Raw genomic sequence first — 27,522 nt, 5'->3', positions numbered from 1 at the left:
GGCTCCACGAAATACAGAACTTCCATCGAACGAAATTTCCGACTTGTGACATTGTAAACTACATGGAGAAGAAGTTGATATTTTGATTCTTTTGTTGTTCTAAGTCGATTTTTGTTTTTAAACGTTTATGTCTTGTGTTTTAAATCAACTTTAATAAAGTCCGGAGCCGGCGGCCCCACACGCTACTTTTTACAATTCATTTGGTCTTCTCAGCGTTCAAACCGCGTAAAGGACATTGAAAGGGAAATTGATTTATTCCAACTTTAAGATAAACAAATACCTCAATTTTTGACTTAATTAAGAATAATTAATAAGTACTACTAAAATCCCACGTTCACTAATTACTGTTAACATCATATTATAATGAAAAATTTTGAGAGAGAGAGAGAGGACAGGGCAGTTATAAAATTAGCTATTTTAGCAATTCGCAAAGGCCTACCATGAAGTTATAACTTCTCTAGCCAAAAGTTCGGATCATCATTTATAATTTGAGAAATTTCTCATTTCTTGTAAGGGGCATTTACAAACATTTTCTGTTCGCTTTTTCACATTCGAAAATAAGTGGAAACTTCTTGAGTGGGAAGGGGTCACTGCCTGGCAGTTTCAGCTACTTTTTCACATTCTAAAATATTGCTATAAAGCTCCAAATATGTGTTGAATAGAATCGCTGGGTCAAAAAAGAGCAATTAAGAATAAGAAAAATACAGGAAAGATAAGATTTGGGTAGAGAAAATGGAGAATTTGTTAAGCGACAAATGGGAAGTGAAATCGAAGCATTCATCGGAGGAAGTGTTGCAGCGGTGGAGGACTCTTTGTGGTGTGGTGAAGAACCCTAAACGACGGTTTCGGTTCACGGCCAACCTCTCCAAGCGTTATGAAGCTGCCGCCATTCGCAAAACCAATCAGGTCCCTCCGTTTCCATTTGTTTTTTTACGAAATTCTTTCATTAATTACAGCCAATTTATGCTAATTTATAAATAGTGCCCGTATACATTCTTTTTTCTTTTTGGGTGCTCTGTTTCTCTCGTTTTGGTTTATCGAATTCATATATATGTTTCCCTTCGTAACTTGTTCATAAAATATGTATGCTGCTACTATAATGAGAATTTTCTCCTCAAATGCTAGAAGTTCCCTGAGAGTCACAGGATCAATATTTAAAATATTTCCTACTTCAGGATTTCCCGTAATTTATTGGATGAGTTGTAATAATCACATAGTTCCAGTTTATCTTTCAGTTGTTTGAGTTTAATTGTAATTGAGTTATCAAGAGACGATGCCATTTAAGAATGTGGCTGATTGTATTGTGTCTTATGCAATATAGGAAAAGTTGAGAATTGCAGTCCTTGTATCTAAGGCTGCTCTACATTTCATACAAGGTGAGATTTTCATTTTCCTACTGAAGATCGTTTTGGGTACCTAATAGTATGTAGAATTTCGATTGACACCTTTTTATTGTATAATTGCAGGAGTGAAACCAAGCGACTATACTGTACCTAAGAACGTTCAAGAAGCTGGTTTTCAGATTTGTGCTGATGAATTAGGATCCATAGTCGAAGGTCATGATGTGAAAAAGTTAGAGTTTCATGGAGGGGTGTCTGGTATTGCAGATAAGATTGGCACATCAACCACCAACGGGCTTCCTACTGATAATGAAGCCCTCAAGTGCAGAGAAGAGATTTATGGGATCAATAAATTCACCGAGGCTGAATCAAAGGGCTTTTTGGTGTTTGTTTGGGAAGCTCTTCAAGATATGACTCTCATGATCCTTGGTGTCTGTGCTTTTGTCTCTCTGATTGTTGGAATAGCAACAGAAGGATGGCCGAAAGGTGCTCATGATGGCCTTGGAATTGTCGCTAGCATTTTGTTGGTGGTGTTTGTCACAGCTGGTAGTGATTATCGCCAGTCTTTGCAGTTCAACGATTTGGACAAAGAGAAGAAGAAAATCTCCATTCAAGTTACAAGGAATGGTTATCGACAAAAAATGTCCATCTACGAGCTACTTCCTGGTGATGTAGTCCATCTTTCTATTGGCGATCAAGTACCTGCAGATGGCCTTTTTCTTTCAGGATTTTCTGTTTTAATTGATGAATCTAGTTTGACTGGTGAAAGTGAGCCGGTGATGGTCGGTGCAGAAAACCCTTTTCTACTGTCCGGAACCAAGGTTCAAGATGGCTCTTGCAAGATGCTGGTTACTACAGTTGGTATGAAGACTCAATGGGGAAAACTAATGGAAACTCTCAGTGAAGGAGGAGATGATGAAACCCCGCTACAGGTTAAATTGAATGGAGTGGCAACCATCATAGGAAAAATAGGCCTCTTCTTTGCAGTTGTGACTTTTGCTGTTTTAGTGCAGAAAATGATCAGCCACAAATGGCAAGAGGGAACAACTTTAAGCTGGTCTGGAGATGATGCTTTGCATTTGTTAGAATACTTTGCCATTGCCGTTACCATTGTTGTCGTCGCAGTTCCTGAGGGACTTCCTCTTGCTGTGACACTGAGCCTTGCCTTTGCCATGAAAAAGATGATGAACGATAAAGCACTTGTCCGCCACTTAGCAGCATGTGAGACCATGGGATCGGCCACTACTATCTGTAGCGACAAAACTGGTACCTTAACAACTAACCACATGACCGTGGTGAAATCATGCATTTGCATGAATGTCAAAGAATTGAGCAAACCAAGTGACGCTTCTGTTTTGCGCTCGGAAATCCCAGATTCTGTAGCAAAAACTCTGCTACAATCAATTTTTAATAACACTGGTGGAGAAGTTGTGGTTAACAAGGACGGAAAGTGTGAGATTTTGGGAACACCAACTGAGATGGCTATTCTGGAGTTTGGCCTATCACTTGGTGGGAATTTTCAAGAAGAGCGACAAGCATCTACACTTGTAAAAGTTGAGCCATTTAACTCCACAAAGAAGCGAATGGGTGTGGTATTGGAGCTTCCTGAAGGACGTCTACGAGCTCACACAAAAGGTGCATCAGAGATAATTTTGGCTGCCTGTGAGAAGGTAGTCAACTCAGATGGTGAAGTTGTTCCCCTGGACAAACAATCCATCAATCATCTGAATGCTACCATCGATCAGTTTGCCAGTGAGGCTCTTAGGACACTATGTCTTGCCTACATGGAACTGGAAAATGGGTTCTCTGAAAATGACGCCATTCCTGCCTCAGGATATACTTGTATAGGGATTATAGGTATCAAAGACCCAGTACGCCCTGGAGTCAAGGAGTCTGTTGCACTTTGTCGTTCAGCTGGTGTGACTGTTCGGATGGTTACGGGAGATAACATCAATACTGCAAAAGCTATTGCTAGGGAATGTGGCATATTAACTGATGACGGGATAGCGATAGAAGGTCCAGTATTTCGAGAGAAGAGTATGGAGGAATTGCTTGAACTGATTCCAAAGATACAGGTATTTCACTTACTAATCTACAAACTTGAATCTGATGATGTGCTCAAGTTCTGTTGTCTGAATGCAAGGCACACTATCATCTTCTTATTTTGAGAAAACAGGAAATAAAAAAAAAATTATTTCCAGCCCGTAGCTCAGGGTTTTTTACACTTTCTTAGGTGATGGCTCGCTCTTCACCGTTAGATAAGCATACACTGGTGAAGCACTTGAGAACAACTTTCAATGAAGTTGTGGCCGTAACTGGAGATGGAACAAATGATGCTCCTGCTCTTCATGAAGCGGACATTGGACTCGCAATGGGCATTGCTGGAACTGAGGTGAATGTTCATTATCCTCTTTCATGGTCCCTCGTGAATGAAACTATCCATGGAGTGAAAGATTTTACAATCGACAGTGTTTTTAAATGGAGGGTTTAGAAGTGGGTTAATGGGTGGCTCGTTTAATAAGGAACAATTCTTATGCTTTCCTTTCTTAAGGGAAGTATGTCCTTGTGTTGTTTGCCTATAGCATGGTGAGAAAATGCGATTAACGTTGCCCATAGAGTTTGAGGTATCTTATCAATTTCTTTTATCAGATCTACATACATAACGTCGGATAATGTTGAAAAATCAGGGCATGTTACAAGCAGACCCGACTAAAGAAATTCATATGCATCTCACTTAGGATTAAATGCTTCTGGGTCTAAATTCTTTACCCACATGATCGGAGAGGGCATAGTTGATAACAAGAGATACCAATGGCATATCATGTTATAAAATTTATTACATATTCACATTGATGACAGAAGATTTTACTTAGTTGATCACAGTTGATGAATGGCTCTGTTGTCTTTGTTTACCTTGCTCTGTAACTACATCATATTCGGCAAACTTTTTGCTGCCCTTCAGCATATTAATTGGTGATTATCTTTCTGAACATAGGTGGCAAAAGAGAGTGCTGATGTCATAATTCTGGATGACAATTTCTCGACAATCGTGACTGTAGCCAAATGGGGCCGATCGGTCTACGTAAATATCCAAAAGTTTGTTCAGTTCCAGTTGACTGTTAATATTGTGGCGTTAATCGTGAATTTCACTTCAGCTTGTATGACAGGTAAGGAAGTTTGTTCAGTTTCTCTTCTTTGAAATGCAATTTGATTTATTCACATGCTTGCAAATGAATGGTATTGCAGGAACTGCACCCCTTACTGCTGTTCAACTTCTGTGGGTCAATATGATTATGGACACATTAGGAGCACTTGCACTAGCAACTGAGCCTCCTAATGATGAACTAATGAAGAGACCTCCAGTTGGAAGGAAAGGAAATTTTATTAGTGCCGTTATGTGGAGAAACATCTTAGGACAATCCTTGTATCAGTTCCTAGTGATATGGTTTCTTCAAGCATATGGAAAAACGATTTTCAGACTACATGGCTCCTCTGATTCCGACTTGGTCCTTAACACACTTATTTTCAACTCATTTGTCTTCTGTCAGGTACTTGAGAAACAAACTTGAATTTGAATGTAATTGTTCTATTAGCTACGGTATCTTTTCCTAAACGCTTATTGTTATCTTTGCAGCTCTTCAACGAGGTGAACTCTCGGGAGATGGAGAAAGCAGACGTGCTTGAAGGCATACTGGACAACTCCGTATTCGTGGGAGTTCTTGGTGCCACTGTCTTCTTCCAGATTATAATAGTTGAATACCTCGGGACATTTGCAAACACGACTCCTCTAACAATCGTGCAATGGTTTTTCAGCCTATTTATTGGTTTCTTAGGAATGCCAATTGCTGTGTTCCTAAAAGGAATCCCTGTCTAATAGTCATATTTTCACAAGGCCACGTATTTAGCGACTTGTACCAGTTAAAAAATGTACTGTATATAAATGCACTGAAAATAAGTAAAGATTCAACATATTCCTTTCCATTTTTTATTTCTGGTGGCAAGTTTATGGCCAAGGATCAACTACAGAAGCTGCAAGGCATCATTAGGCCTGTCGAGAATCTTTTAATTGAATTCAAATTTGTAAGAATAGCAGTAGTATTCTCCATTCAAGTAGTTCTTTCCCAGTTTTTTGTTATAACTTCTCAATTATTGAGCTTGTGCAGAGAACCTCTATTTTATTTATTTATTTTTTATTCTATAAGAGATTTTTGGACTCAAGAATAAGCTATAAGTGGGTACCATGTTCCCATCCCTTGTACGTCAATGTTATTAATTAATTTACATGTAGGGGTCGGCTAAGGTCCCATCTAAGTAGACATGGTGTTAAGTCCCTGTTTGGCCCCCATTTTTGGTAATTGAAAATGAGAGGAATTGTGTTTTGTTGAAAAAATGAGTAGTTGAAAAAGAAGGAAAATTTTTCGATTTACGTGTAATATTATTTTATGGAAGATTGTGTGATTAAAAATAGGAGAGAGAAAAATAAAATATAATGGAATGTAATTTAATAGAGGCAAACAGGGGCTAAGTCTTGAAGTTAAGAAACTCGTACATGAAGTAAGGTGTACAATAAAGGGTTTTTGATGGGTTAACCTATAATAAAAAATGTTAACAGTACTTTATTATTTTTGACAGAAAATGTTATCGACACTTAGCCTTATTTGATGGTCATTATTTGGGGAAAATATTTTTTGAATAATTATTGTTAGGAGAATTTGTGATTAAAAGTAAGGAAAAATTTTGAGTTTATGTGTAGTATATTTTATTGTGTGAATGTGATTGAAAATGAATATATATATATATATATATATCCTGAATCTACTTCATGAGCTGCAGAAACAATTTTCCTTTATCATTTTTCTTTTTCTTCAAACTGTTCTACGTCCATGCAGGTATGGATGGTGATAGTCAAGGGTTGAGTCTTTCACTTTAGTTTAAGGAAAATACTGTACAAAAGAAAGACTTCCCAAATTTCTTTTTGCATATGTGAATGGCAACTGTAGTGAATTAAGCCCTAATCTCTATTTACGAGTGAAGTCAGGAATATAATTAGATTAAATTGATAGAATATAAGCACCACAAACTTGCATGTATATGTGGTTCATCTCAACTGTAAGAGTGTTAATGGTTAAATCTACTATGCTTAAATATGAAAACAATAATCAATATATAAAGCAAGTGTTACTCTTCTAAGATTAACTTTTTAAGATAGAATACCAACACAGTCCAAAAAAGCTCAAATAAATTCGTTTTATATATATATATATAAAGTTTCAAATAAAAGTTGTCTAAGAGGGGCTTATTAGGCTGGAATGAATGACATTTAATGGAAGCTATGACAAGATATTATAAACTTACTTTTTGCTACAAGGTATTATTTGAAGTGAAAAATAATTTATTATTATTATTATTTTTTTTTTTAAGAGCATGTTTTATAGTTAAAAAGTAAAGAAAAAATTATTATTCAGACAAAATGCTGACATAGGTGTTATGGGTAAAATTTTGTTAACATCTTAAATCTAGAAATTGTCCCTTTGATACTTGAGAATTTTATTATTATTATTATTATTATTTTATTTTTTTACTTAGGGAGCTATAAGGAGCCCAGCTCGTGTCAAAATTATTTTATTTAAAGGATATTTGATTGAAAATAAATTTGAAAAACTGATTTTCAAATAAAGTGACAAACAAAAACTTATAATTTGTGCCAAATAAAATTGTCTCAGCATTCATTCAACTTTTTATTATATATCTATATTATAGTTTCTAGTTATGTATTTTAAATATTTTAGTAAACAGGAATTAAAAAAAATTATGATTGTAATACATGTATATAGTAGGTCTAAAGAATGATTTATTTAAATATGATTGGATCAGGATTTTTTCAACCAAATAAAAAAAATTGACATCTCATCAGTATGTAAACTTTTACGTAACTGCTTATATACAAGTAACATTATTATTTAAAAAAAAAACTAATTAACTAAGTAGACTCTGGTCTATCCTTTAAATGTCAACAAATTATTTCAACTGATTTTTTGTAGTTCATTGTCACACTGGACAGAAGGATTCAAAAAATTGAGATAGAGAAAATAAAATTGCACAAACAAGAAGACAAACTAGTGATTTAAATCTACATTATCCTCGAATCCAGTTTTATAAAGCAAGGTTATGTTCCTCCATATGAATTGTGTTTAGAAAATTGAAAATAAAGTACATATTTATGACAATATATTAAAGATTTAAAAAGGATCCCATAAAAGGTTATATTTTTCTATTAAAAAAATGGTGGATGCCATTGCCATGCCAATACTCTTTGAACCCTAACCTTGAGGGTCTTCACCGTCCCGCCCCTAGAGTTTTGTGAGGGAAGTAAATCGCGGGATGTACCCAAATAGGCCAGGGAACAGAGCTGTCTGTACACTGCGTCTACAAGGAGTCCAATTCTATATCTCAGGAATCGAACTCTCAAACTGCGGCTGTCAGCAAGGCATGAAATAATCTCACTCCTGTCCTTTGCACCACTGGGCTATGCCCCGGGGGCGTCAATACTCTTTCTCTCGCTGCTTGTGAGGTAAATAGATGTAAATTGTTGTAGTTTGACTCGAATTTTAGTGAGTATTGAAGTTTTGGTTGAAGCGTCTTGAAGAGATCAAAATTATGAATCGAAAAGAAAAGTCGTTGTTGACCCTCAAAAGGCACTTGTGCATTTTGTACAGAGACTTACCGCTCACCGCACTCGAGCGGTGGAGCCGTTGCTACCTATTGCTCGCTTGTCGATCGAGCAATAGGGTTATCCAGCCCAGGCCCATTTCGCATTTTGATGCGCTTTTGAATTTTTCTTCATCTACAACTTGATTTCTATGGTTTATATATATAAGTCGTAGTTTGTGTTGTTTCCATAACATTCATATAACATTTTGAAATTTTTTTTTTATATTTTAATTGAGAATATTGATATCTTATTGTAAACAATTATTATAGATTATAGTGAATTTTGTGAATTTTTCTTCTTGTACCTATAGTTCTTTTTTTTCCCCCTCCATCTTAGATTTCCATATAAATTTTTGCGTTCTTATTTTGTTATTGTTTATTTCATTATTATCATTATCTTATGATCAATTCGTAATATGTGGTATCAGAGCGATTCTAGTAATTTGTTTGTTTCTAACATAAATAATAAAATGTGATCATATGAATTGACTGGGAATAGGTGTGTACGTACGGCTCACGTGTTTTTGAGGTCCAACTTGAGCAATGTTGGCATCGAAACTGATAAAGATCCACATAATTCCCACGATTTATCAAATCAAATTCTTCTCCTTATATACAAACATATCTCTTATCAAACTCTTCATCTATCCGTGTCTCTATCTCTTGCATAAAATAGCCAACCGATCGATTGCTAAGAGAAGGGTGACCAGAAAACCTTTCATATTTGAGATAGTTCTTTAGGATAATCTTTGGATTAATTATCGTACATTTTGTAGAAAATTGTACTTACGAGAGAGGAGATCCAAGTAAGAATCTAAAATATAAAAAAGGATTTGCATTTTGGAATTTTTGTTCTGTGTTCCCTTTTGCAAATTTGCAAGGTATCGGATATTTTTTTTAATGGAAAATGTCTAATTTGATTTTGTGTACCAAAACCATATTACAATAAACAAGAAAAATGAAAGCTGAAACCTGATCTTTGTAAAACATTTTTGTGTTTGTGTCCATGAATCAATCAATATTTACATGATATTAGCCTATTTCAATTAGCCTATTTCAATGGTAAGGGGAAAAAAAGGAAGAACTTTCCCCTTTGATTAGATTTTACACTGAGATCTTTAATATTTATCTGACACGATGTTCCAATTGCTTGCAGAATAGAATAGCATATCCTTTCCCACCTCCATTTGCTATTGAAGCTGGAAGATATGAGTCAGCTGGAACATTTGCACAATCAGCAGGAAGCAAACCAGAATGGACTGATGACAAGGCAGCAACAGAAGAATAGTCGAGAAGAAGATTAGTTAGATTTTTGGTTATTGAACAACTTGTATTGATTCTGTTTTCATAGTTGCTTTCTGTGTAAATTAGTCAGGAAATAATTCATTTATAGTTATATATCTATATTGTATACTTAAAACACGATTGAACGAATGTATTTTCGGCTCTCTCTCAATTCATCAATAACAGAATTTTATTTTTCCAAAATTAACATGGTATCAATGCTAGAAATGGATGAATCTAATTCAGCAAACACGAACACCCCAAAAGATGCAAATCGTAGCCAAAATCCACAGCAAACTTATGAAAGAAATTCAGATGTTCTTTTCCCATGATCCAACTCATTCCAGCAATCGTTACTATACGCTAGTCACTCATGTTTTGGACTCTAATACTATTACTCCTTCGCTCGTTCAATGAGAATATTATTAAGGATAAAAAAAAAACTGGGATTTATAGACGGTATTCTATATGAGCCAAAGGATCTCACCAATACATTAATAAAGCTTTGGCTCAGGTGCAATGACATTGTCATAACATGGATACAAAATGCTACGGCAATTGATATCAAGAGCAGCACCATTCATGCTGAAACTGCTCGTCTCCTTTGGCTTTTGAAGCATTGTTTCAAGTCAAACCAAACTATAGTTACCTAAAGGTTTTTGGGTGCTTGGCTTTTGCCACCACTCTTGTCAATGGTAAATACAAGTTAGATCCTAAGTTTAGGGAGTATGTTTTCATTGGTTATCCTTTTAGGATCAAAGGTATAGATTACTAGATTTAAAGATAAAGAAAATGTTTATTACAAGAAATGATTTTTTATGAGAGCATCTTTCCATTCAAAGTCCTCAATCCTAATAGCTATACTCATTTAATTGATTTTAATCAACTGAGTTTCACTCTAATGACCCCATCATCTCCTCATTTGATAATGTATTAAAGATGTTGGACATGACACTTCAAATAATTCAGCCTATGCAGAATCCTCTAATTTCCATATAGACACCAGTCATGACATAGCACAATCTCTCATTGATACTTTGGAATCAAATCACCCGGTTATTACTCATTTACCCCGTAGGCCCAACAGAATTCGGAAGACTCCTCACTTGCAAGACTTCATATGTCAACCGGTATCTTCACCTCTCCCATTTCAGAAGCTCAACAAAAAGGAAGATAGTATTATGGGTTATATCTTTCCTCTTAATGATAATGTTTCCTATGACAAGTTATCCATACCTCATCGTACTTTTTCAACTTCAATAACAAAGCACCTTGGGCCTAAAAGATATCAAGAAGCCATAACTTTTCCTGAATGGTGTGCTACAATGAAAGTGAGATTAAGGCTCTATAACTTAATAATACTTGAGTTTTGACAAATCTACTACCTGATAAAGAAGTCATAGGGTATAAGTGGGTATACAAGGTCAAATTTAATACTGATGGCAGTGTTGAAAGATTCAAGGTGCGTCTAGTGACAATATGGTACACTCAATAAGAGAGAATTGACTATTATGAAACTTTCTCTCCGTGGCCAAGCTAATCACCATTAGAACCTTACTGGTAGTGGTGACAGTCAAGGGATGGAATTTTGATGTAAATAATGCCTTCTTGAACGATAACTTAGATTAAGATGTTTACATGGAATTATCTCCCAATTACTCCAATGTTAGTGGCAATAAAGTAGGGGTGGACATGGTTCCATATGGTTCTGGTTCCAAGATAACCGAACCGAACCATGAACTAATGATTTTTTTTTAATAATGGAACTAGATGGTTTTTTTAAAGATATGAAACCAAATTGAACCGAACCGTTCAGTTCTGGTTTGGTTTGATTCTAATTTCATTTCTTAAATTTTTAGATTTGCATCATATAAACTAGTAATTTATACCTAAATAAGAAAATAAACATCAAATATTTAGGAAGTTCAAATTTCAGTCATCGAGACCAAAAAAGTCATAAGTAACAAACAAAATATATTCATAATTTGAATGCATAAATCATTTTTCGTTTCATACAAAAAATCGTTTAATAAATAATAGCAAAATTCACTAGATTAATTGTAGTAGTTTTGAAGGCACACCCCTACAATAAAGAATGAATTATCAAAATTTTTACAATCCACTTCTATAGGCAACATTAACCATTTAATATTTTATTAATATTTATTAGGTTTTCCTCTATTTGTGAAGAACATAAACAACTCATCAAACAATCAAGTAAAAGAAAAAAAAGAGTTTAGAAACATTTTAAGTAACTGACCAATTTTATTTTTCGATCTTAAATGACTCTCCACTGACTTGATGAAATGCAGTACCAGTATGTTGCGACGTTGTGTAAAGTGAAAAGGAGTGAAGGGGAAATAATTCAATTGAATACAAAATTAGGGTGTAGACAATTAATGAGTTGTTTATCTAATTGATTAATAAATTGTGTTCAATTAATGAGCCATCTCAATGAATATAAGTTAGGGACTCTACTAATTATTATATATAAAATTAAATATTAAGTTTGATTCTGGTTCTGATTTTTGAACTAGAACTGAACTAAAACCAAAACTAAATGGTTCTCGGTTCAAAGAATCAAAACCATTAATTTTTTTATTGAACTGAACCACTTGGTTTAGTTTGGTTTGGTCTGTTCTGGAAATTTTCTCCACCCCTACAATAAAGTCTGCAAACTATACAAGAGCCAGTATGGATTGAAGCAAGCTTCGCGCCAGTGGTACTCCAAACTTTCTAGCTTCATTATTGAGCAGGGATATACTCAATCAAAGGCAGATTATAGTTTGTTTGCAAAGTCAATTGGTAGTTCTTTCATTGCTATTCTAGTGTTTGTAGATTATATAATAATGGCCGAAAATTGTGTTGATACCATAAATAAACTCAAAGTCTCTCAATGACAAGTTCAAAATCAAAGACTTAAGAAAGTTGACATACTTTTGAAGCATTGAAATAGCAAGGTCTAAGCATGGGATTCACATTAGCCAAAGGAAGTATGCTCTAGATATCTTAGCAGATTTAGGCACCATTAGTTCAGCCCTTGCTAGGATTTTCCTTGATCAAAATATAAAACTAAGCAAATTGATAGGAAGACTACAATATTTGACAATCACCAGACTCAATCTTGCATATTCAGTTCAAATTTTAAGTCGGTTTATGGGAAGTCGTAGGATCCCACACCTACATGCTACTATGGTACATCAAAAGAGCACCTGTACAATGGCTATTTTATCCTACAAAATTAAGGCTACAGCTAAAGGGTTACTGCGATTCAGATTGAAGGGCATGCTTGGACACCAGAAGATCAGTAACAGGTTACTGTGTATTCATTGGAAAAGCCTTAATATTAAGGAAATCGAATAAACAACATATGGTATCTCGATCTTCTGTCGAAACGAAATACGAAGCAATGGTAAATCTTTGTTGTGAACTGACTTGGCTCAGGTATTTGCTTAAGGATTTAAAGATTGAACACCCTCAAGCAGCAATCCTAAATTTTGACAATAAGTCTGTAATTCACATAGCTACAAATTTGGTATTTCATGAAAGAATCAGACACGTTGAGCTTGATTGTCATTTGGTTTGAGCCCAACATATTCCCAATACATCACAAACTGTAGTTATTTTAACCAAGGCTCTAAGTTCCCAAAGTTTTTACTCTTGCTTATCTAAGATGGGAGTGATGAACATCTCTTCTCCATCTTGTGGGAGGCTATTGACGCTGGAAGACATGAGTCACTTGGAGCATTTGCACAATCAACAATAAGCTGGCCAGGATGGACTGATGACAAGGCAGCAACAGAAGAAAATGTAGAAAATTCATGTTTATTTCCTGGATATATCCAAACAAGGTGAAACTTCTCTTGTAGTAAAAGGTATCCTAAAGCAGCAGAGAGGCTGTGGACATGATCGCGAGCGAGCAATCTTAATTTGTGGGGTTCCACCAGAGGCTGTCAAAGTCTTCATTCGTTTCTTATATTCTTCCTTGTAACTTTCAATTTCTCAATCTTTTTACAATGGTATTTTGCATTCATATTAGCTCCACTCCGTACTTTACCAATTTGCAAGTTGTGCTTACATTGCTATGAAGAGTAAAAAATGGAAGAATTTGCACTTCCTTTATTGGTGTTGTCAAGTGTATATGTTGTTCCTCGGCTGAAGCAACTCTGTGAGTTGTGGCTAGAATAGTAATTGATGAATATCGAGAATTGTTGTATATGTGGCTCATATAGAGTGGAACACAAGTTTACTGGATCAAATAGGCCAATGTCGGAGCAAAGCAGAGTGGAGTGAGGGGATCAAAGCGCACCGAATAGAACGAAGCGTTCCGAAGTAAGCTGGTTGTAATCCTTTCTCGAATGATTCTAGCAATTTGACCAGAATCCATAGTTGTCGATCTCGAGGCCGAGGTTACATTTGGGACACCTGAGGTTCTTGCTTTACCTTCACCAGAAATAGGGTTTGGTGATCGGGCTCAAGCATCATTCAAAAAACCACTTTGGTTTGTCGGCGTAGGTGATGGATGTGAATTTCTTTGACTCAGCAATTGAGTTCGCGTGGTAACCTGTTGATGGAGCTCTTTAAAGGCTCTGGCTGTGACAATTGCTGACTGGGGTGCAGGTATTTTTTATGACTCTGCTTGAAGAACTAGGGGATCTTTAAGAGGAGGAGGGTTTGAAACGGACGAGCTTGCTGGAGGAAGACTTGATTATGACCATGACTTTTGGTAGCGCTTCCCATAGAAGGCGCCAAAATTCTACCAAAAATGGTACCTGCCAATTTTTGAGCTTAACGAATGAAAATGAGCACGGGCAAGATCTTTCGGTATATGCAACAAAGGCGTCGAGGTGTGTTCTCGTATTTATAGAGATAGATAGTGCACTTCTGGTAGGATTCAATTAGTTGAATATCCTTGTCTGAAGGAGTCCTATTTGATACAGATGTTGCACTTGTGTTACGATTGTAATCCAAGTTGTAAAATAGTAATACTGTTGAGGTAGAGTTCTACTAGGCATAGGAATCCTGGGTTGAGAAGTTTGAGTGAGATTAGAATCCTTTTAGGGCAGGATATCTTTGAGTTTAAATGGGAGGGACATCAAAACGATGCTAAGGAAATAGACCGAAGACCAACTAAAATTTGAGGTAACATGTAATCTCAAGGACGTCAGGGCCGAAATCGTCCAAGAGGTGCGGCTCTAATCCTCGAGCATATATCCCTGAGGACACATATACTTGAGGATTTCATGGCTTATATAACATGAACAAGCATATGAGTCCTTTGGTGGTGGAAAGAGTCCACATCAAATTCCATGTTGATCTTTACTCGTTTAGGCGAAAAAAGAGAGGACGAGAAAGATTAACGAGCGAAATTTTTTTCTATAACTATACGAGGCAATGGGCTAGAAATGCTTATTCACCACTTTGCTTAGTGTAAGATGAGAGGTTTAGTGATGGCAAAAAAACTCGCCCAGTGAACAGAAAAAATAAAAAATATTATTTTTGGACAATTCACCCGTTAAAAAACACATTGTAAATATGACAGAGACCATTTTCATTATGAAAAGGTTAGCAAATATATGCTTTTTTGCATTTTGCTTTGGGGGGTTTAAGCATTCACATTAATAATGCACATGACAATATTATCATTGCTTCAGCACTATTTGAGAATTTGAACAACTTACTTGTTGATATGCATGGAAACAGATAGCAGCAATGAGAGATCTAGTAGAAATCTACTTGACGTTCAACCCATGTCAAGCAAACTAATATGATAATCAATTTCTACATTTTTTCTGTTTTTTTTATTTTGATCAAGCATATAAAGTATGCTCATTATCAAAGGCATAACAAAAATGAATTATAGGTATTTTCACTCCTGAGATCTACTTACAGCAGTTTCAATGAAAGTAGGTGTAAACTTAATTCCTTCCATAAATGTAGCTGTAGGGTCTAGCAAGAAAAATGACATAATTGTGATTATCGAGAAATGTGATTATCGAGAAGACAGTAATTTTAAAAAAAAAAAAAAAAAAAAATGGGGCAACAAAGTCGCGCCGTGCCCCTCTACTGTCCTTAAAGAGGTCCTTAGTGGCTCCATTCATTGCAAGAGAATGTGGATATTATAAATAAAATTATTTTGACTGTTCAACCTTATCTATTGAGTTATTTTTCTTCTATTGTAAATAAAATTATTTATTTTGACTACCGATGTTTTGTAATGTTAAAATACTAAGAAAATGTTAAGTTCCAGAATAATGCTATCTAACCTCACTTGTGATACAACATCAATTTACATGGCGCTAAGTGATAGTCTGAATAAAATGTAGAATTAAATTATTCATTTAATAATATCTTTAATTTAATGTCACATTACTGCAAGTATTTTAATTTTAGTTGTAGGGAATGTTTAATTGACTTTATTTTTTTATAAAAATCATTTTTTAAAAAATTAATCACGTGATCATATTTATTAAAAAACAAAGAAAACATTTCTTTAAGAACGGCCAGGTAGGTTTTTACTTTTTATTTTTCCAACAGTTCTCCCTTTCTCACTTATCCTCTTCTCTTTCATCTACCTACTAATAAAAGATGGACAAATATAAAATTAAACAAATCAAATGCATTCAATTAATAATTTCCATACAAATAAGTTTTAAGCAATTTATTTGTCTAATTTTTATTTTTTTTTCATTTCATGCAAATTTCATACTTACAATCAAACACATCCTATTGAAATAAATGATAGCAAAATTCCTATTTGATTTTAATTCTAATTTAAAGAATGGAAAATTTCATAAGTAAGAGTTTAAGTATCACATATTTCAAAATCAACAAAATAAGTTTCAAACTTCAAAAATCATATTTTTATTAAAATTTATTTATGATTTAATTAATTAATTATATTAAGGTAAAAAATCTATACAATTTGATCACAAATTAACAATTTAACTAATTACTTATTATTTTTTGGTCACAAATTAAAAATTTTATGTCACAAATTATTCTACGATTACAAATCAAAATTTTTGTAGGTCATAGTTTGTTTATCGATCAAAAATCAAAAATTTTATAGATCGCAGATTATTTTTCGGTCACGAATAAAATTTTTTATAAATCACAAATTATTAATTTTTTAGATTACAATTTACCTTTTTCATTGGTCACAAATTGACCAATTCACTGGTTACAATCAACCAAATAATTTATAATCACAATCAACACTTACGACCACCACTTCAACGCTACTTCCAACAACACCACCATCACTGTCACCGCAAAAACCCACCACCATATTAATCACAAATTAATCATTTATTGGTCACAACTTTCAATCAACCAATAAAATCGTCACAAACACCTACACTCATCCCATCACTCCAAAGCACTGAACCACCGCCAATCACTACCAACGATATCGCCCACTTCGTCGACATCGCCAACAGTACAACACCAATAGCACCCACGCCCCCTCCCACCACTCCAAAGCACTGCACCACAGCCAACAACCACCAGCGACGCCACCCACCATTACCACCATCAACATCACTACCACTATCACACCAATAGTAACACCGTCACCATTGCAGCGAGCGCTGCACGAATAGCGGCAGCGCTGAGGCACTGCAAATCGACCTATACCACCACCGTACCGCAATCGCCACCTCACAAGCACCATCACCACCAACTGCAAAAAATCACCTACAAACCACAAAAACACCACCACACCACAAACGTCGCCATCTGCGAGATATCATAGACTCCCAATGTCACCACAAGCACCACCAATGGTACCGAAATTTGTATACTGCTTGTCGCTCCACCTCGTATAGCATCGAGATCTCTCAGCGCTGTTCCAGATCTCGAAATCTTGCAGACAACTCCATCATCACTTTGTAAATGGCGTCAATCGACAACATTAACACAGCCATCGAAATCTATATAGCTCGCAAAGATCGTAATCTCACACCACCGCACCTCACACAGCTCCCAAATTAACGCACCTCATCGCTCCACCTCGCAGATTAACGCCGCTCGTGCGTTACACCTTGCACAGATTGAAGTCTCACGTCTCCCCACCTACGACAGCTGCTCCGGTGTGTGATAAGAGACATGTAGAGATAATAGAGAGAGATGAGAGAGGGAGGAGGGAGAGGGAGAGGGAGAGGGAGAGGGAGGAGATGGGTTTGTGTCTTTTGCTGCGTAGTGGGTAGGGTTTTTAATTTTTGATAATTAGTATATTTGAATAATTAAAAAAAATTTAATTTTTGAAATATCAATTTTCTAATCTGAGTTTAGAATATTGAATATTTAAAGTGTAGTCCGGAGTAATTTCCACTTTAAAGAATTGGAAACTATTATAAATGTTAAAATGAATTACTTCAAATTAAATTGTAAAAAATGAAGAAGTTTATTATTGAAATAAACATTATAAAATACAGAATCTCAAAGACTTCCATCCTAATTCGTGCAACTGTCAATTGATCCCGCCTCTCTTCTACTCAAGAGCGAAGGTTTTTTCAACACCGAGATAAATTCATTTCGATGATCGTGCTCCGACGGGAATTCCGATCCATCAAATTTCGGTGCGTTTCTGTCATTCTCAGTCGATTTCTAGTTTAAGAATAGACGCATTATGCAAATTGTTACAAACCGCAAAATCAAAGTTCAGGAGTTACGGCATGAAGTGATAACCAACTATGCAGACGAAAGTGTGATGAATAATTGTACGAAGTAATTTCTTTACCTTATTTTGGATTGGATGAATCAAAGCATTTAACAAAATTAGTCTATTCATGATGCCTTGACTTGCTTTTATGTTCTCTTGAATGGCTATGTAAATCGCTGCTTTAACTAGTTCCGTATAGAGTAGAAACATCCATTTGCTCTCAAACTGCCCATCTCCTGGTGTTGAGGCAATCCTATTTGACATTGTATGAAAGTCATTTGTATTAATCCACAGGTTCTTTTGTGACGGTTTGCCTGCAGATTCTGTAAGCCTTTCAATCGGTGCATTTCTCTTTTTTCTGCTGGAATGTAGATGAAGCTGTATAATTCGATCTGATTCTATACATATGCTTCTGAGGTACTTGTATATTCATGTTTATCCCTCTCTGTTAACATTCTCGTCAGCAAACTATGGTGAGGCTATTGCGTTGCTTGGGCTTTAGCTAAGATGACATGCTTTCATCGTCAGAACTTCTATCACGTTCTATATTATATCTATTGAACACTGGAAGTGATGCAGTTACAGGAATTCTGAATGATCTTGCAGAACCTATTGTTGTTCTGTCCTGCATTGTCCCAACATCTTTGCAGACGCTATCCAACGTGGAGAGAAAATCTCGCACAATCATGAAAATCCTGAATGGATGGGCCTCCTCTCTTACAGCATCTCCATGGAAATACTCTGTCAGCTCTTTCACCAATGACAAGGTTGCCCTCTCTTCAGCCTTAACCCCATTGATTTCCTTTTGAGCATAGTCAAGAAACATTTGCATTGACTTAAAAAAATTTCCTTGTGAATTTTGTTTCTCATGGAGCAAAACCGATCTGACTTTCTCAAGTCCTATTTCAAGCTTGGAGACATAACTACTCAATAAATCTGAGTCCATACCTGCTGCCCTTCTGACATTGCCAAGCTCTTTGCTTAACCCTGCTACAACTTGCAACCCTTGCCTTTTAAAATCCTCCTCTTTAAAGCTGAAGTTTGTTTTATCTGGCATACTTTGATTAGTTGGATCAGAATCTGCTCCTTCCGATCTGAGAATCTCTTGGACCACAAAGTGTAGTAAAGTTGTCTTACCATCAGTTCCTTTTATATCTACTAATTTCAACAAAGTATCAAGTTTAAAAGCTCTGGCATCACCACGGTTGGTACCAACATTCATTCGGTTTCCTGTCCTTAGAACAGCCTCAAGGAGTTTAAGGAATAGGCGACTGTTTTTCAGTTCTTCACTTGCTTCCTGCACGGTGTAATGAGTTAAATGCAAGAAAGTTCACGCAAACTAATAGGCACTGATATTTCCAGTTGCACTTGAATAGCATTTGGTTAGGTGATTACTATACAGGCATGCACTTGAACTATTTCTTTTACATGCCTTGTCATTTCAACAACCAAGCTAAATGGAATAATTGATAGTACCTCTATGGTTAGAAAGGACTTTCTCAAGTATTTTACTTCTGTATCAAAGTTTGCTCTGTATAACATTGCTTCCACTCGTTTAAAGGCAAATGGAATATCAAGAACTGCCTTGAGGAATCTTTCCGCTGTCCCTAATTTAGAGATGTCACCATTGTAGTCTTTAAGTTTTATTTCTTCCTCCTTGGTCGGTGTCATCTTCACTAAAGTCTCTAAAAGGTCTGCACCTAATCCATCTGGATTTCCTGCACCACCAAACGCACTTGCATCGGTTATGACTGGGGACCGTAAAAGAGTAGTTTAGATATGAAATTTACGACTTATAAGTAAGGTTAATTGTATTGGGACAGCTTGTGTGTTCTGTTATTTCACATCTGAGAGTGCTGATGCAAGTTTTTATGATGGTACACCGTATCACTGGTAATTGCATGTGCAAGAAAAGTATGCTTCTGAAGTTGATACAAGACTAAGGAAGGGCATATAGATTTCAGTTAACATATAACTTTTTACCAGTATGTCTTATAACGAAATCTAAGTGAAAGGGTCATAATCATACAAATATATCCAATAAAGGCAGAGTGAAGTAGAATGTTTTAAATGCAAGACACAACAAGTGGTGAACCAAGCGTTGGCATGAAGGAAAAAGCTAATTTCTTCCTTTACCCTTATTTGCCTCTAAAGATAGAGATCTTCCTACAATCTGCCTTTATCCCTTGTTGCCTCTAAATAAAAAACTGACAAAATTAAACCACCCACAATGAGTGCCTTCTCAATTGTTTCGGGTCACTAACCTTGATTATGATAATAATCCATTAGCTTGAATTACCAAATTTTTAATTGCTCTGAGGTTGCATCTCTATTAGGATGCTTTTATCATTCTAAATCCATCAGCAGTGTAATGTTTAAGGAGAAGAGAATGGGGGTGTATTAGTTATTATTTTTAGTTGCTGGTCTTTGAAAGTATTACCCTATGATGTGGTTTCTATATTTTCAACTAATATGTGATGGCGAACCTTGCTCCAAAGGGAGTAAGTTCCATTGTCCTTTTGAGGATTTTTGAGTAGGTAGAAAAGGGTGGCAGTAGGTGACGGACTCACAAACTCCCAAGTACAGAGACCAGTAATAAATTAACTCGTTCTGGTCAAATAGAAGAATGAAGACTGGGTTATAGAACATAAATCCTGTGATTGATATTGTGTAGCATCTTTTATAAGCATCCATATCCACCAATTCGTGCTCGTTGATGGGATCTTATTGTTATACCTGTCTTCTTCTATAGATCAATTACCTAATACTTCTGTTATTCAAGTCCACTTGAAATGACTATAAATTTTTTTTTTGTTCGTTTTGTACCTGATTCTGTTTTAATCTGTGCTTAATCCTCATAGAAAGAAGCAAATGAATATGTTCAGATATTTTGCATCTGTTTAGAAATTATTGGATAACTTGAATTCACTTGGATCCTGCAGGAATGAAGACAGAATTTCATACCATCTAAAAGTGCTTCAGAAACCTCATCCCTTGTCACATTCAATGCTCGTAATAGTATAGCTATGTTCTGAGACTTCTTTGGGTCCAGCACTCTGTTCTCCATTTCTAAAGGAGGGAGGACCGACTTCCTAGTTGCTTCTTTAGGAACTGAATTTGCAGAACTCCATCCAAAAAGTGATTCCATAGCGTCCTCATTTAACCTACAGGTTGATATCTTCTAGTGAAAGATTGCAAATTGCTATCAGTAATAGTACACTAAGAAATGTATGCCGTTTTACTTACTGGAAAGAGCTAGAATTTAGTTGGTCCCAAACAGTGGCTCTGTCAGAGGTTGTTCGTACTTTGTCCCAGTGAAAAGGCTTCAACTTGGGTTTTGATCCTTCACTGTCCTCTGCATCTTGTTTCTCCGATGAACTGACACCTGTATCAACTTCTTCGACTGGACTTGTCTTCTTAATCCTTGGAGTTGCTCTGGGGCTAGGACTCCTTGATTGTGACCTTATCAGCGTGGAAGCCAGTGAAGGTGTATTTTTTACAGTGCTCAATTTTCTGGAAGTGGGCATTGGCGGTGGTGGTGGAACTGGGATTTTGGATGCCTGCTGTACGTCATTGTTTATCCATTGAAGCCGTCCAATATCCGGTGGTGGAGGTGGTGCTGAAAATTTAGGCCTTTTAGGAATATATGGTTGAGCTGATATGCTAGGCTTCCCTTCAGATTGCTTCAGTGACTCTAAGGAAGAAGCTGCTGGTGGTAGTGGTGGTGGCGGTGGAGGAGGAGGAGGACGAGGAGAAGGAAACGGATAAGGTGGTAGCAATTCGTTAGTTGTTGGAATGATAGCATGTTTTGTATCTGGGGAAGACATTGAAAGGCGAGACTTTGGTGAAGTTATCTTCGGTTGAGGGACAACATGATCCGGCCTGGCCTGGTGCATCACGCTAGAATTATTGCTTGGATAGCTGTGGCGTGAACTGGGGGACATGTTGCTCACTGATGAGGCGTGTGCGCTGTAAAAAGTAGTATCATGACTCTCATCGTCTGATGATGACATGGGCGGTGATAAATTTATGCTAGGAGGTGGCGGGGGCTTGTTCAATGGTGGCAGTGGCTGAAGGTCAGGACTAGGTCTATACCGTTTCTGATCAGATCTTTCTATAGATTTCAAATTTTGACTGGGCGAGATATTGACAACATTTGTCTCGCTCACTGATCTTGTAATGGCCGGCTCGACCGTCCCAACATATAGAAAAGTGGACGGTCCTACTCCCGGGTCTTCATTGATCCTCTGTGAATTACCACTAACAAGCTTTTGCGAAACATCAGAATGTTTCACTCTGTGTTTGTAGAGATAGAATGCCAGTGCCGAAAACATTCCCAACGTAACAATCCCAACAGATATTGCAATTGCCAATTTCTTTGCTGGCTTGGATGGTTGAGTGACAACTGGATTCCCCACTGTAGTGCCACTGGCTGGTGCCTGTGGAGACTGTTGGACCTGATCAGGAGTCGACCCGTTGGGGAGTTCATGGAAGAAGGGCTGGTCCTGATCTGGTGATTCTGGCCTGTCTGGAGGAGGTGGCGGCGATAATTCTGATTGAGGTGGAGGTGCTGAACTTGCTGGAAACAATGGTTGGTGCAAAATTCTCCTTTTTTTCTTCCCACCATGAGAATCTTGAAATCTATGCTCTTCTCCTTTTGTGATTTGGAGTTTGAAATATGTAATCAATGATAGAATCAAGAAAGCGATCATAAAACGAGGTCTCATTTTGCTGTTTTCTTGACAAGAAGCTCCTTTTTGTTCTTTTCTTTCTTCACCCTATTCATAGCTGATCTGGTTCCTAACCTCTGTGTCACCAAGACTCTGTGTGACAGAGAAAGATCCTGTAAAAGAGAAGCTTCTCTAATTGAAGATCTAGTTGCTCAAAGTGGAATAATCTCAACCTCAGCAGCAACCACGCTTTTTCATTCAGGTGTGTTCACATTTGTTTACTAATACGGAGCTACATATTTCTTGCCTTCAACTCTGTCCAAAGAGTTTAATTGTATTTCCAAATTATTAGCCCCCTTAATTATTTTCTAGTAACATATTTGGTCCGAGTGGTGTCACTCAATCCTTGGATTCTAAGCCTATTGTCCTCATGTTTATAAATTATTTATAAACACCAGTCACTTTTTTATTTATAAATTTTGAGGGACTCACAAGCAATTTTCACTTACTTCTCGTTATTATTTATTTATTATAATTTCAACTGTTTACATACACTTTCTAAAAATAATTTAGTTTAAGCAGTTTTACAGAAATATATTCTAGTTTTTCCAAAATAATTATTAAGAAGAAGATGAATAGAATATGGCCTTATTTTGTGCTTTTGAAAATTAATGGGCAACGATGACCATGCAGCTAGGGTAGAAGGACCACGTTAGTTACTTTTTGTTCTAAAGAATTTTTAGAATATTTGCTTTTCGTGATTGCCAAGTGGGTGGAGGAACATGTTAGAGCATTTCACTTAAATAAGAATAATGTTATCTAGTATATTAGAATATCAATTTATGTAAGATTATATGATAGATTCAATTAAATGTAAAATTATGTGATTTATTTAATTATACCTTTTATTAAATGATTCTTAGTGTCACCTAAACTAGTATTGTAACATCAGTGATGTTAAATAACATTATTTTTTATACAACTTGCATTGTTCAATTGTGGAGAGCAAAATAAGGATGGAGAAAAGAGCAAGATTGTGGATTGAACTAATTGTTAGTTTTTGTGTGAGAGGACGTGGGAAAAAATCAAGATAAATTTTGAATAGTTAAGCCCCTGTTTTGGTGCTTATTTTTCAAGTAAAAAAATTCATTTTTTGATCGTTACTTAACATAGTGAGTCTTTTTTTTTTTTTTTTTTTACTCTTTCACTCATAAGTAAGATCCATTTTTCAAGTTAATAGTCAAAAAATTAATTTTCAAAACCAGCGCAAAATAGGCTTTAAATGAATTCATGCTTTATGAAAATAAATTATAAAAAATTAATTGATGATGTGATAAACTTTTGATGTAATCCAAAACGGCAAAGCCCATTGAAGATGCTTTAACAGTGTTTTGTTCTTGGTGCCGTTAAATCCCACTGTACATTTTGCACAAATCAATTTCGTGTCCCCTGATACCATATACGTGTCACTTTTGCATTGAGGAACGGTTGTGATTGATGGGGACGTGATGAACGCAATAGTCAAATAATTCTGCATTTTCAAGTCGTTCTTTTCCTCTTCTTTTACATTTTAGTTCAAAATAAATTTGTTTTGTGGAAGTCATTATCTTTAGAATTATTCTACAACAAAGTTATGGGTTTTTGAGCTTAAAATTCGATCCATAGATATATGGTCAAATTCAGTCTTCGAAAAATATCTAATTTTTGGGCATGTTTGGAAGTGATTTTTTCTCTCAAAAAATTAAATTTTTGATCGTTATTTCACTATTTCAGTCGTCATATTTGACTTCTTCTTTTACATGTGGATTCCACTTTTCTCCTAACGGTCAAAAAATCAATTCTCAAAATCACTCCCAAACAACATTATTAGTTTTACAAAAATGCAGTTTATTAGAGTTAAAATAGGGTTGTGTATGTATAATAATTTCCGAATATTTGATCCACCGACGAAGACTATATTGCGTTTTAGCTTTTCTTTTTCTTTCTATTCGCCGTTAGCTTGAAAGTGACTGGGGGCAACTGATAAAATAGGGTTGTGTATATATAATAATTTCCGAATATTTGATCCACCGACGAAGACTATATTGCGTTTTAGCTTTTCTTTTTCTTTCTATTCGCCGTTAGCTACTTAGCTTGAAAGCGACTGGGGGCAACTGGCTAATTGATCATACCACAACAAGAAGAGGTCTGTTGCACGTATGCTATTTGTCATTTATGAATTTTATTTTTATTTTTATTTTTATTTGCGTTTCGTAGTACTCCCAAATCTACAATTGTTCATATGGGTTGGATAATATATATCTATATAATTTATAGAATAGACTGTGGGATTTTAATAATTTCTACTCAATTAACCAAATTAAATTATTAATATTTGAGCACAAATATTAATAGTTTTGTAGATTCTTTAAAAATTCTTGGCGCTCAATAAGTAACATTAATGATGGTCTTGTTTGTGATTTGTATTATATCTCTTTTACACAATACAGGAGTTTTGAAAATCATGTGGTCGACCTTCAAGTGGTTTTTAATATAATCTTAATAGCTTGGTCACAACTTACGAAAGCGATATATTTCTTTGTAATAGAGCCCCGTTTGATTCTCATTAATTTCCATTCCATTGCATTTCATTTCTTCTATTTTTAATCACACAATCTTTTATAAAATAATATTAAATATAAATCGAAAACTTTTCTTTATTTTTCGACCACTCATTTTTTTTAAAAAATATTATTCCACTTATTTTAATTTTCAGAAAATGGAGACCAAACGGAAGCCATGATGATAAAAGCATTATTTAATATAATTTTGATGGCTTGATCACGACTTGTGTCACGTCCTCAGTAATTGAAAGAATGAGATTCATTCTTTTGGACTTTCTTGGCTAAAACCCTTTTTGGTAATGACTGACTGGCTACCAATTGTTGATTCTTATATTAGAAATATACTATTTTTCAGTTTAAATCATTAATTTATCGAATATACATTCATAGGGGTATATTTTAATTGAATTAATGACTAGAGAGAAATTTTAAACCGGTGACTAATTTAGTGTAAACTGTATGTTAGCTATCAAATACTTAGATGAGTGAATTAATTTCGGTTTGCGTGTCCTAAATCATGATTTTAAAGTGATCAATTCGATGATTGGATGTTTATTGCCAGCGAAAAAGCCGAAAATGAAGGGTCTGTCTAGTCCGGTCCAGGTGGTCAATTTAGAAACTGTGCCTGTCGGCGAACCCATTAATTTTATTTGAAAATCTACCACTCTGCTCTACGGCGAAAAATCCGCCATGTAATAAACCATTTGTAGATTAAAATTAATATATATCTCTTGTTTGAAACACATTTTTTTCATTAAAGTACATTTTTAATAATAATTTGATATTATTTCAATCATATATTTTTTTAATAAAATAATATTAAACGAATACTATTTTTTTATTTTTTAATTACACATTTTTCATCATAACACTAATTCAAAATGAATTTTTTGAAGAAAAAAATAGAGCTCAAACAACCCTATGACTTATAGTAAGAGTTCATTAAATAATAGATCACTAACATTTACTTTCGATTATTACTCGTTCATTCAAAAATAAAGAATTGATTACTCAAAAAAATATTATTCATCCATCACAAATCTCAATTTAGTTCATCCACCTAAACAAAAAAAATTCATGTGTCAAATGCAAATGCTACGTGATCAACAAAATAAAAAATTGACACGTGGACAAAATGACAACCATGTTTTCTCTTTCAAATTGAAAGAATCGTTATTTTCTTATCTTCATAAACATTTTTTTTTCCAATCTTTACATCAAAAACCTAATCGAATGCACGCACCTCCACCTCCATCGCCATAGGGATGTCAACGAGTCAGCTCGCGAGTCGAAGATCGTAGCTTGTGCAGGGCCAGCTTGATTTGATCAAAAAGTTGGAGCTTTTTTTTGCTCGTGCCGAGCCAAATCTCGACCAAAATTTGGACTTGGTCTTTTGACTTGAGCTTCATCGAGCCGTGCTGGCTTACGAAATTTAAAATTTTTTAAAAAAAAAATTCATGAAATATTCATATAAGAAGTCAAGCAAATTATTCTTCTCTATTAAGATACAATAAAAATATTCATATAGATATGAGAATAAATGAATGAGAGTAAAATTTTCAAATGTTTAAACATCCTAATATTCATTTGTAGAATTAAAAATATTGGACTAAAAAATATCTTTTAAGTTTCAATACCACAAAATAACAAATAATATTATATTAACTTCTATATAATAAAATCTAAAGTTTATATCAATAAAATATAATGAGAATAAATAAACATGAGAATAAATTATAAATACAGCTAGTTGTATTATAATTATAAATATTAATTATGTAAGTATAAGTATATTTATATATAAGTTATGATTTATTGAACGTTGACAACGAGTCGGGCCAAGCCTGTGATAGCGGCCATTTTCACGACGAGTTGCATGGGCCAAAATTTGGTCTTGGCCCTAGCCTCCAGTAGATCCGGCCCAATTTTTTTTTTTTTTTTTTTTTTTTTTTTTTTTTTGGTGTCTTCACTGTTTCTATACCATTGTTTTTCATTTTATTAATTGTAAAAAATCTCTCTGATGTAGATACAAGTATGACAATAACACAATAATAGAGGCTTCATCTCCTGATATAAGCTCACAATTACACCATCAGCTTTATGGAAATGGGAAGATTGGAGGTGATGCTTCTTCAAGAGGGTGTGAAAATCAACTTCTGGAAAGACAGGTCTTCCTTCTCTAACTAGTGGCCTCGTTATATATCCTGATTTTTGTTTATTTTTCAATTTTATGTAATACATTTTATTTT

The 27,522-nt window shown here is 35.2% G+C and overlaps 3 protein-coding genes across 3 annotated transcripts; 1 reads left to right on the top strand and 2 right to left on the bottom strand.

Moving 5' to 3' along the window:
• Positions 1–406: 406 nt before the first annotated feature.
• Positions 407–5,450, top strand: LOC111367244 (calcium-transporting ATPase 2, plasma membrane-type-like). The gene is made up of 7 exons (XM_022988008.1): positions 407–906; positions 1,322–1,376; positions 1,467–3,415; positions 3,574–3,732; positions 4,336–4,507; positions 4,587–4,888; positions 4,975–5,450. Exons 1-7 carry the CDS (start codon positions 733–735, stop codon positions 5,212–5,214), a joined length of 3,051 nt encoding a protein of 1,016 aa, XP_022843776.1. The 5' UTR covers positions 407–732; the 3' UTR covers positions 5,215–5,450.
• Positions 5,451–17,696: 12,246 nt separating this feature from the next.
• On the bottom strand, positions 17,697–18,264 carry LOC111367243. Its single transcript, XM_022988007.1, has 2 exons — positions 18,079–18,264; positions 17,697–17,945 (listed from the first exon to the last, which is right to left on the bottom strand). Exons 1-2 carry the CDS (start codon positions 18,262–18,264, stop codon positions 17,793–17,795), a joined length of 339 nt encoding a protein of 112 aa, XP_022843775.1. The 3' UTR covers positions 17,697–17,792.
• Positions 18,057–23,111, bottom strand: LOC111367242 (formin-like protein 6). The gene is made up of 4 exons (XM_022988006.1): positions 21,247–23,111; positions 20,965–21,164; positions 19,477–19,718; positions 18,057–19,297 (listed from the first exon to the last, which is right to left on the bottom strand). The coding sequence occupies exons 1-4, from the start codon at positions 22,725–22,727 to the stop codon at positions 18,503–18,505; spliced, it is 2,718 nt and encodes a 905-aa protein (XP_022843774.1). The 5' UTR covers positions 22,728–23,111; the 3' UTR covers positions 18,057–18,502.
• Positions 23,112–27,522: the final 4,411 nt, after the last annotated feature.

This window comes from Olea europaea, chromosome 18 (assembly GCF_002742605.1).
Source record: "Olea europaea var. sylvestris chromosome 18, O_europaea_v1, whole genome shotgun sequence".
Taxonomy (NCBI): domain Eukaryota; kingdom Viridiplantae; phylum Streptophyta; class Magnoliopsida; order Lamiales; family Oleaceae; genus Olea; species Olea europaea.
Note: the sequence above shows the minus strand (reverse complement) of the source record. Positions and strands in the feature narration are given on the sequence as shown.

What these genes read in the sequence shown, in the direction of transcription:
- LOC111367242 (XM_022988006.1), bottom strand. Translation starts at nt 22,727, where the DNA reads ATGAGACCTCGTTTTATGATCGCTTTCTTGATTCTATCATTGATTACA. An exon ending in TTCTGAAGCACTTTTAGATG is followed by an intron (nt 19,719 to 20,964) that starts GTATGAAATTCT and finishes TTGGTGGTGCAG; the next exon opens with GAAATCCAGATGGATTAGGT. An exon ending in AGTCCTTTCTAACCATAGAG is followed by an intron (nt 19,298 to 19,476) that starts GTACTATCAATT and finishes TACACCGTGCAG; the next exon opens with GAAGCAAGTGAAGAACTGAA.
- LOC111367244 (XM_022988008.1), top strand. Translation starts at nt 733, where the DNA reads ATGGAGAATTTGTTAAGCGACAAATGGGAAGTGAAATCGAAGCATTCA. An exon ending in CCATTCGCAAAACCAATCAG is followed by an intron (nt 907 to 1,321) that starts GTCCCTCCGTTT and finishes TATGCAATATAG; the next exon opens with GAAAAGTTGAGAATTGCAGT. An exon ending in TGGGCATTGCTGGAACTGAG is followed by an intron (nt 3,733 to 4,335) that starts GTGAATGTTCAT and finishes TTCTGAACATAG; the next exon opens with GTGGCAAAAGAGAGTGCTGA.
- LOC111367243 (XM_022988007.1), bottom strand. Translation starts at nt 18,264, where the DNA reads ATGTCAAATAGGATTGCCTCAACACCAGGAGATGGGCAGTTTGAGAGC. An exon ending in TTCATCCAATCCAAAATAAG is followed by an intron (nt 17,946 to 18,078) that starts GTAAAGAAATTA and finishes TTCTTAAACTAG; the next exon opens with AAATCGACTGAGAATGACAG.